This window comes from Lactuca virosa, chromosome 9 (assembly GCF_052849685.1).
Source record: "Lactuca virosa cultivar CGN04683 chromosome 9, Lactuca_virosa_CGN04683_v6, whole genome shotgun sequence".
Classification (NCBI taxonomy): domain Eukaryota; kingdom Viridiplantae; phylum Streptophyta; class Magnoliopsida; order Asterales; family Asteraceae; genus Lactuca; species Lactuca virosa.
Genome location: NC_136434.1, coordinates 57,366,799 through 57,377,808, shown reverse-complemented (window position 1 = coordinate 57,377,808; position 11,010 = coordinate 57,366,799). Strand labels below are relative to the sequence as shown.

Genomic DNA, 11,010 nt, shown 5'->3' with positions numbered 1-11,010 from the left:
GTCTACATCTACATCAAATTGTATGTTAGACTCATCCACATTGTATTCACTGTCATCAGAATCATCTCCACTATCCTCAGAACCATGGCCACTCTCAGAATAGAAAACCTCTCCACTATCATCACTCACCCTACCCTCTAGATAATCCATTTCTGGTTGTTGTTCAAATGAAGTTTGAACATTAAACTCAGCATCATAATCAGCATAAAGTGAGTAATCCTATATAAATGGTTCATAGTCATCAACTGTTGCAGTATTAGCTCCATCATCAGCTTGGCAGCTTGGTTCCTGTACATGGTAAGTTCCCAATGGGTCTTCAGTTTCAACTGCACTAGTGATCACTTCTTCTTGAGCTTCAATTTCATGATTCACCACTTCCTCTTGAATGACATGACTTTGTTTGCTAGCTTGTGACCTTATAAATGGCAGAATACTCTTTGAGTAATCATGCCCTTCATCAACATCTAATACTTGTGACTGCTCATAATCAGGGTTCATAGACTTGTTTAGATCAAGCTTTCTACTACATGATCCTGCTTCTCTCCTACAAGGTTTCTTTCTATTCATTTCAGGTGACACACTATCAGGCTCCAACTCTTCAATAACAACTTTAGAAGGAGACTTGTAATAACTAGCTACCCTTGTTTGACCAGTTTCAATATACACCCTAATAAGTCTGTGTTTAGGGACATATGATACCATTTTAAGTACATCTTGGTCATTACCTAAAGGCATTAAGCCATAGTCCAAAGGGTATTCAGGGATACAGAAATGGTAGTAAAGGGTTTGCTCAGTTTTGTACCCTAGTTCTCGGACCATGTCGTCAAGCTCATGAACTGAAAATAAATCAGTGTCAACATCATCTACATATGCTACAACACCATCAACGTATTTCCTTCCAGTTGCTTTGATGAAGACACCATTGTAGTGTATCTTCAACGTGAAATAGTTGTCATATCCTTCTGCAAACACAAAAAAAGAGTAAAATCAATGATTTCTCTACGTGAACACAATCTACCAAGAAAAAACAAGTTTTGTTATAGTATTGTACCGTATCTTTTTCCTAAGTCCTCCACGGTTATAAATTTTTCTCGAAAAGACCATATTGATAGCACCATTGCAATTCCTGCAGCTTAAAACCCTAAATCCCAATTTCTGTTCTTGCTTCTACGATGGGAATGAACCCGATGAATACAGATGTAACTGGTTATCTTCTTGGGAGAGGGACGGGTAGTGACGTGTAAGCAATAGGTAATCATTTCATATTAAAGAGAGAAGGTTTCAACTGAAATGACGAAATTACCCCTGCAATATAAAATTAAAAAATGAGTTAACGGTGAAATGCTAACGGAGTGAGCCGGAAGGACCAAATGTTAAAAGTTTTGAAACCACAGGGACCATCTGTGGGGTTTTTTGAACTTAGGGATTAAACTTGATATTTTCGAAAACCACAGGGACCATTTTTGAAGTTTTGTCTTTCGAATATAAACCAAAATGACCATTTATGATTTACTAGCATTTAAGATCAACATTGAATTCATGTTTTCCGTTTTTAACTTTAAATTTATAAAAATAAAATAAATAAAATCCTTATATTTTAGCTCTATTGAAAAAAAAAGTCAACCTCATTTTTCATTTATTTATTTATTTATTTTTGCAATTTAATCACTAGAACTAACTACTACTTGTAATTTGGCTTAATTTTAGAGTATCGCAAACAATAACAATTCCGAAGTTAAATTGTAAACAAAATATGACAGATGACTAAGTCAATAGGCAAAAATATAGATATTATTTTTTCTCAATGCATAATAATTTTTAACCTCAAGTCTTATATATTTTAGAATAAATTACATAAACGGTCCCAATGGTTTGGTTGAACTTGCAGTTTTGGTCCCTAAATTTAAAATTTGATAGGTTACATCTCTATGGTTTGTGAAAATTACACTGAAGGTCTTTGCTCCATATAAAACGACCAAATTACCCTTTCTTTATTTTGTCTTTTTCTTTTAACAATTTATTATATATATATATATATATATATATATATATATATATATATATTATAAATAATCTATATTAAAATCAATTAAAATAAAGAAAAATAGTATTTCTCTCTCTCTCTATATATATATATATATATATATATATATATATATATATATTGTTAAAAGAAAAAGAAAAAAAGAAAGAAAAAGTAATTTGGTCATTTTATATGGAGCAAGGACCTGCAGTGCAATATTCACAAACCACAGGAATGTAACCTATCAATTTTTAAACTTAGGGACCAAAACTGTGAATTCGATCACACTATAGGGACCATGTATGTAGTTTACTCTATATTTTAAGATTAAGAGGGTGTTTGAGATTTCATTTTGAACCTCAAAATGATTTTTAGGCAAAATGACTTAGTGACTTATGGTGGTGAGAAATTGAGTTTATTTTTAAATGTTTTGATTAGCTGTTGTGGTAAGGAAAGTCAATAAGTTGTTTTTTTGCAAAATGTTTGTCTTAACTTATACATGTTGTAAGGGGGTATTTGACTTTTACAATCCAAAAAGTTATAATAAGTTTAAAAAATTAGAAATCCTAACTTACTGAAATCTCATTTTATTTTTTTTGAAACACCTCCTAATTTATAATCTATTTTTGTTGAAACAACCATTACAATTTGTTTGATTTTTAATATATGATAATAAATAAATTATACTTCTATTTAATAAAATATAAAAAACGATTAAAATATAAAAGTATATTGTTATGAAATGTATCTGCCACTTTCTGATGATGAAACTAAATCAAAATTTGATACAAAATATACATCTACATACCAAGTAGTTGGTTGAAAACACTGCACTAATTGATCCATATATTGATGGAAAAGATGCAAAACAGTCTTGTCTGCATAACATAGAAGCTATATTCTTATGATAACTCCGCAATAAGTATTCTTAATATATATATATATATATATATATATATATATATATATATATATATATATATATATATATATAGACACACACACACACCACGTTTATACCAATATGTCTATGATTTTAAAAATCCAAACAATAAACGTCATGTGATCTTCTTTTTCTCTTGGATTTTCATACTAGTTACCAATGTCAATAGTAGCTTCATAACTGTCTAAAAACATATTTATGCAATTGACAAAAACAATTCATCTGCACGTCATCTTCATTTTAATCTTGTTTTTGATACACACCAACCCACATGAAGATTTTTCAACCAAATACTTGATATGTAGATGTATTTCATATCAAATTTTGATTTAGTTCCATCATAAAAAACTGACAGTACATTTTATAACAATATATGTTTACATTTTAATTGGCTTTTATATTTTATTAAATAAAAGTATAATTGAAAAATATATTTATTTATTAGTATATATTAAAATTCAAAAACATTGTAATGATTGTTACAACAAAAATAGATTATAATTTAGGGTAAATGTCATATTAGCCCAACAAACTTTTCACGTTTGTTTAAAAAGGTCACTTAATTTTTTTTTTGGTACATTAAAGGAATAAAGTTCAATTTAACTGTCTTAAAATGTCCTTATACGACCTGATACCGGGTTAATAGGTAATATGGGTGCCACATAGAATTTTGGTCAAAATTAAACACATCATCAAACTTCCGCCTTCATCCCTACATCCTCCGTGTCGTTTTTAAAATATATATATATATATATATATATATATATATATATATATATATATATATATATATATATATATATATATATAAGGGGTGATTTTTTTTTCAATATAACCGAAATATAAATTTTTTTTTTTTTTTGCAAATTTCCTAATTTATAAAATCTAGATGTACTTACATCCCAAAATCTAATATAGAAATATGTACTTAATTCAAAAATTAATTAAACTTGAATTGAGTTATATACCTGGATATTGAAATTTTTAGATTTGTTTTAATTAGAACAAAATTATTATTTTATATTTTGAGTTTTAGTTGTTATTCAAAGGCAATTGTTATAACTTTATGCTTCATCAGTTAGAGCTATATATTTTTTTTTAATAAAAACCAAATTAATAAATAGATCCAATCAAGTTATAATATGGTTTTTGCGGATGGGGTTTTAATTTTGTTTGTACTATTTGGATTTTCTTGATCAGATCGAATCGAATTGATCCATTCGGATGAACATTCTCCATTAGTGTAAACTTCAAATTAGATTTGCGGTATTTAAATCTAGGGCATTTTTCATATATCTATGACATCTACCTTTGAGAGCATTTCATTATCTCTTATCTAACATGACTAGTAAAAATTTAAAAGTTAGAATCAAAATCAAGTCAAACATCTAAGTCAAAAGTAACTTTAAGTCGTTGTAATCACTCTTTTAATGCATAAAAACATGATCAATCGATATTTTTTGTATTAAAGAAATAGCATTTACATCTAGATGAAAGTCAACCAGCCCTTTTAGGTAGGAAAACAAATACTTTTGAAAGAGAAATTAAATATCATCCTATCTTTTGTTCCTACTTTTGTTCCTATCTATTTAAGATGATGATAAGTGTACAAATCTCAAATCTCAATCAAATATAAATTAAATTTAATGACATTTGTCACCATCTAAAATAGGTAGGAGGATATTAGGAACAAAAAGTAGGAGGCTATTTAATTTCTCCTTTTGAAAACATCTATAAATCTTTGGGTCATAATATTAGAGAGCATGATATGTTATACTATACTACATTGAGAAACTCCACAACTAAACCAAAGAAACAAAAAATATCAAATATGAATGATATAAACACACATTGATGTGTCACTGCATACCATTTTCGAAAGAATATTGATATTGCATTTGTGTGAAAGGTAATTTCAAAAGGTCGCCTGATACAACTCTAAGACCACAAGCATTTCACTAATGTGGATGATTTATAAAAAAAATTATGTCAATTGGCAGGGAAAACTCATATAATATAATGGCAGGAATGATGACGCAACTATAAATTTGTTCCCCATTGGGGTTAAACTGATATTAAAAAAACCTAAAAATGAATAACATGATAAAGAACTACAAATTCTTATGGAAAACTCAACATTAGTAAGAAGATTGATAATTTAGAAATATAGCCTTATAATCAATAATGAAAAATTATAAACTTCTTGTGGATTCATGTTTCATTGATGATTAAATACTACAAACCAGACACCAGTAGCCTTATAAATATAATGAACTTTATAGATTTATTGATTTGCATACTTTTTTATTCTTATCTGGGAATATATACCAAAAGTAATTCTGAAATTTTTTATGATGTATAAACAATCTGCAACACTTGGAACTATTAAAGGACATAAATCTAGGTTAATTCACCCACCTAAAATTTGATTCGATGCCAAAAAAAAAAAGCATGCTTTCACTGATTGTTTATTATAACATCTTAGCTTTACTTATTCTTGTTTCTACATAGTAAAAATAAAATCCCCCATATAATTGCATATAGTAGAGCTATTTGCTTAATAAATAAGTATAAAAAACATTGTAATAATGTAAATCTTGAAGCTCTAACATATAAAACAAGATCTAACAAGTAAATAAAAATTTGCCTTCAAAAACACTTGAATTAACAAAAATAGATACCAATTACCAAATCAAAATATTGTTGACATAAATGTATAACATCAAAGTAAGATCAAAACTTTCAATCTGAATTTTCCATGGGTTAATTAAGACTGCTACTAACTTTGAAACTACAATTACAAAAGTTTTATATAACCATTCACTGTTTCATCAACAAACCACTTAATCATCATCATCTGAACTCTCATATGCTGCAAGTAAGCTCTTAATTGGGTTCTTATCTTCTTCTACATTATTAATCTGTGGCTTCTTACATTCTGATGAAACAGTGGACATGTCACCACTACTTTTTGTTGAAACCTTCTGCTTCTTAGGCTTCACTTCCACAACTTTTTTCAGTAAATCTTGTTGTCTGTACAAACTATTACATCATCAGAGGATATTTTGGGTATTTAAGAAAACATTTCTTTATATTTAGATTAATTATATCACCTTATTCCAGTCTTTGGCTTTGGCTCAACTCGGAGTGGCAATGGAATTGAAGCTGGGGCGGAATCAGCTAAACTTGCAGCTTTGTTATAACAAGTCAAAGATAAAGCAATGAAAAAAATTCCACCTTTAATACAATTTCAAGAAACTTACAATTTGTGGGGTATAATATCAAGCATCCAAAGGGCTAAATGCAATAGATAGCAATGTAAATACCCCACTTTTTTTTATTGAGCTATGTGCTAAATCAAACATTTTAAAGAATTTGGAAAGAATTCTTATTGAACTACTAGCAAAATGGAATGCATATATTATGTGTTATTGTCAATTTTAAATAATTGTTGAAAGTTAAAAAGGGATATTTTAAATGCTGCAAATGCTCGTTTTTCAGTGCGACGTAACAGGCGTTCTGCATCTTCTTCTGCTTCCATCTGCTCCTTGAGATAGAGCAGATCATCACTGTCCAATGCTGCAAATTCAAATTTAAGAAAAACCCTACAAATATATGTAAAGAAAGACGATAATAATCTACGAAAAAAGGGAGTTTACTATACCCCCTCGACCATGTAGGTAGCCACCACGTTCTCCTGCTACCTCTTGCATCTGTGTACATTAACCAGCCAAGATCCCTGAAGGGCATGTTATCAGAATAACCTTCTAAAACCACATTATTGCCTATCGAATTAAGCATGAATTTCGAAATCAAAGAATGGGTTTTCATGAAACCAACATGATGCGATGGCTATACCCAAAAGAACACGAAGAAGAAGAAGAAAGTAAAAACGATGAGAGGAGAAGCGGGATTCGCTAACCTTAGCAACCATGCGTTGAAAAGTGATATCTTCATCATCTATTCTATCTTTCCCCTTTCCTAATTTCTTATCTGTAATTCACATAGGAACACAAAAATGAACAAAAATCGCAACATGTTTTGGGTAAACGGAAAACCCGTTGAATTACCTTTAGGATCTGAAAGATTGGTGTATTCCCGGACTTCTCTTCCGGCCATATTTCAAGAGGGTGTCGCCGTCGATGATGGTTGTATGAGATGAAATCAACCTAGAGGGTGATTTTGACCCACTTAATAGAGGAACGATTGTACCGTTTCTGTGTGCTATCTTGTTTGAAGAAAACCTAACCTTCTTTTAAGATCGACACTCATTTTGATATATGGGAAATCGCCTTATTAAAGCAAATTACCTTACTTTTTAGTTTTGTTCATGGGTAACTTTTTAATTTGTAATGAATTTTTGAAAGTGTTCAATATGATTGTAGCACTTTATTTTCGGTTATAATTATCATATGCGAATATTTTTATCAAATTTATTATTTATATGTGTAAAAAAAATTGTTCAAATCTGAACAAAACAAAAGAATAATTATTCTGATAAGTTAATTTTTTTTCTTTTTTATTTTACATTATAATTTTGGTTATCTATAAAATTTAACCTAAATGATATATATTTTTAAAATCACACCATTTTAGTAAATATTTTTTTTAAAATCCACTACTTTGATTAAAAAAAACTTTAGATTTGACAGAGAAAAAAAAACATATCGTCATTTATAGAATGTTATTGTTTATGATATTAAATATAAATAATTAAAATTTACTAGAGACTAAAAGTACCGAATAACATAAATAAGAACACTATCTTCAATGAAGTTTACTCCATGTATTATAGGAATTTAAAATACAAAAAAACAGAAGTAGTTTTTATCTACATCGATAGCATTGCCCTTGTCATATATATATATATATATATATATATATATATATATATATATATATATATATATATATATAGTTAAGATTAAATATAAATTACAAATATTATATGAATGTATGACTATTTTTTGTCCATTTGATTTGAAAAAAAAGGGAATGAGTGAGATTTGAGGGTGCATATGATTAACATAGGATCACATTCACTATATAATTAAACTTATTTAATTATAAGTGTATTTTAGTCTATTAACTTATATTTAAAAAAGAAAGATTACTTATTAATTGCATAATTTGATGATATTATTATTAAATTACTTATTCATCTTATTTTACAAAAGTAAACATGGATAATTAAACATTATTTAAAAAAAAGGTAAGTCCATAAAACTATTTTCATACATGCAATAGATTTCATTCTTTAAGAATGATTCATGAAATTGAATATCATATTCTTGAAGAAAATGCAATATTCCTTTTACGCAACCAATGTAATAACACCAACGGGGAATTCTTGAGGAATATGAAATATTCATTTTACATTTAATCAAATTTTAAACAATATATCATTTTTTTTTAAAGAATATGTAGTAAATAAGCCATTCTTCGTATGAATTTCGAAAGAATGACCATTATAAAAACAATGAAAAGAATGTGCATTATGAAAGAACACAATGATAAGGCTTCTTTCTCGTAGAGTACTATTTATCATATTCCCCAAGTGTTATTGGTCATCGTCTTCATGTTCTTGAAGAGTACGATGCATTCTTAAAGACTGAATTATCTTAGAACTCGGTTAGTAACAAACACTAACATGCAAAATCAAAACATGTAAATGGAAATATTGGATTCTTATTGTTGTAAGTAAGCTTGATAAACATAATAGATGATTCTTACAAAAATGTTGGGGTCGAAAGTATTGTGAGATGTCGAAAATGTCTAAGGCATTCTGAGTGTCGAAAGTCAGTTTGTAATGTTTATTATAAGGGCATTTATGTTTCGAAAGTGTAATGTCGAGTCCCTTATATTTTCTGTTTGCTTTCAGTATTCCTATAAATAGGGGATGGATACATGTTTAGAGGTATCGTTAATATTGTCATTATACTCATTGTATAACCACTTGTATTCTCTGAAAGCAATATATTGAGCCAACCAGATTATATTTAGATTTTGTGTTCTAAATCTTTTCTTAACTCTGATCTCGTGTTTCATACTCGATTCAATCAATACTACATTTGGTATCAGAGCAGGAATCATTCTGCATTGATCTGATTTTCTCTAGTTTCAAAAGTATTTTGAGTCTTGTTCTAGATTCAAAAGTTTCCGCACTTTTGATTCTGAAAATCTTATTAGATCTTCAGTAGTGATTCGATTCTGCGATTAGATTGTTTAATCGAGTGTTCGATTTCTTTTTTCTGGTTGATTCATCTATTAATTTTCAAATTCCTGAAGCTTTTCTCAAAAACTTTCCGTACATCAATGGCGAACTTTAACATGAACATCATGACCTCCTTTTCTCATCTTCTAGGATCTTCTACGAAGATTCCTATGTTAATTCCTGAGTACTACGATCAATGGGTTGATCGTATGGAGGACCACTTAAATGGAATTGACGAGGAACTCTGGAAATGCATCACTGATGATATTCATCCTCCTTTTGATGTTCGTAGTGTTGGAAATTCTGCTACAAATCCAAATGTTAATGAACATACTGAAAGATTGCTGAAAAATGAAAAAAGATGTATGCGAGAACTCCGTGGTGCTCTTCCACCTGTCGTATACAATTATGTTCGTAGTTGCAAAACTTCAAAGGAGATCTGGAATACTTTGAAGGAAAAGTATCAGGGTAGTGAGAAAACAAAATCAGTACAGTCAAACATTGACTGTTGGAATTAAGAGAGTTTAAGCAAAAAAGAAGAAGAATCCATTGAATTCTACTATGATCGTCTGAATGAACTCATATACAAGTGCAATAGATATGGGATCACAAGGTCGACAATGGAGTTCAATCTCACATTCATTATGGGGCTTCGCAAAAACTGGCGAAATGTTAGTCTCATGATAAAGACTCAGCAAAGTTTTGATTATTTCTCTTTGAATGATCTTTACAATGTGATGAAAGCACATGAGTCTGAAGTTATCGAAATTGTTGAGGAATCGAAGAACATCCTTGGTGGTCCACTTACTTTGGTTTCGAAAGTTGCTGGAAGAGAAGTTGAAAAAGAGAATTCGGAAGATGAAGGCCTGATTGTTAACTCAGATGATGAAGCTGTAGCTTTTTACTCAAACAACCGAGTAAAGAAGTTTTACAAAAAGCCTTTTAACTCGAAGTCTCGTGCAAGTGAAGCGAAAGGAAGTTTTGCTGGAAAGTCTGGAGTTGAAGAGAAGAATGTAGAGAAGAAGGAGATCAAGTCTGAAGAAGCAAAAGTTAAGGTCTTATTCACAATATCAACTAATTCACTTGCATCTAAACATTCATCAATTTTCACAATCCCATATGGATATCTATCATCTGGAACCCTATCAAAATCATCTGACATATAACTCTCAAAACAATTTTGCTGATATCGAAGATGATTTTGACAATATTAGTGAAATTGATGAGGAAGAAGTTGTTGATTGTTATCAATTTTCTGTCAATAATGTCACTTTAATGGCTAAGGGTAAAGAAAAATGTGATGATTCTTCGATTAAAGTTGACAAAGACCAACCCTCTACTTCGAAAGTTTATGATTCTGACTATGTGACTGTCGAAGATAGTCAAACAGATAGTGATGATGATGGAGAAGTTGCGAAGGAAACAAAAATTCCCCGAGTTGTTGTTGAACATGTCTACGAAGAAACAGAGAAATTCGACAACATCATGAAAGAAAAGGGTTCTCATTATCTTGAACCAAATTTTGTTGTATATCCAACCTTCAAGTGTATTGGTAATGTTGTTTTTCCGAATCAAGTTTTTGTCACAACTGGAAATGGAGTGAAGGTTAAACCTAAAGTTAAAAAATTTGTTGAAGAGGACAACAAGAAAGCTTCGAATGAAGGATTTTTCTCAAATCAAAGCATTGTTGCAAATAATCTCAATAAAAATTCATCCACTTTTCAACGACAAAAACCAAGTCAAAATTGGGCCGTTAAAATTGAAAAATCAAAGGTTGAACAACAAACAAATGCCAATGTTTTTGAAAAACCAAATCAAAAAGTTAAAATT

At 29.6% G+C, this 11,010-nt stretch overlaps 1 protein-coding gene across 1 annotated transcript; it reads right to left on the bottom strand.

Moving 5' to 3' along the window:
- Positions 1 to 5,630: 5,630 nt before the first annotated feature.
- On the bottom strand, positions 5,631 to 7,257 carry LOC145135765 (ankyrin repeat protein). Its single transcript, XM_079069984.1, has 6 exons — positions 7,037 to 7,257; positions 6,889 to 6,959; positions 6,631 to 6,679; positions 6,439 to 6,545; positions 6,080 to 6,162; positions 5,631 to 5,999 (listed from the first exon to the last, which is right to left on the bottom strand). Exons 1-6 carry the CDS (start codon positions 7,083 to 7,085, stop codon positions 5,810 to 5,812), a joined length of 549 nt encoding a protein of 182 aa, XP_078926110.1. The 5' UTR covers positions 7,086 to 7,257; the 3' UTR covers positions 5,631 to 5,809.
- Between the last annotated feature and the right edge of the window lie 3,753 nt (positions 7,258 to 11,010).

Coding starts and splice junctions, on each gene's coding strand:
- LOC145135765 (XM_079069984.1), bottom strand. CDS start 7,085: ATGGCCGGAAGAGAAGTCCGGGAATACACCAATCTTTCAGATCCTAAA. Junction 6,680..6,888: donor TTCAACGCATGGTTGCTAAG/GTTAGCGAATCC, acceptor TAATGTACACAG/ATGCAAGAGGTAGCAGGAGA. Junction 6,000..6,079: donor AAGCCAAAGACTGGAATAAG/GTGATATAATTA, acceptor TAGTTTGTACAG/ACAACAAGATTTACTGAAAA.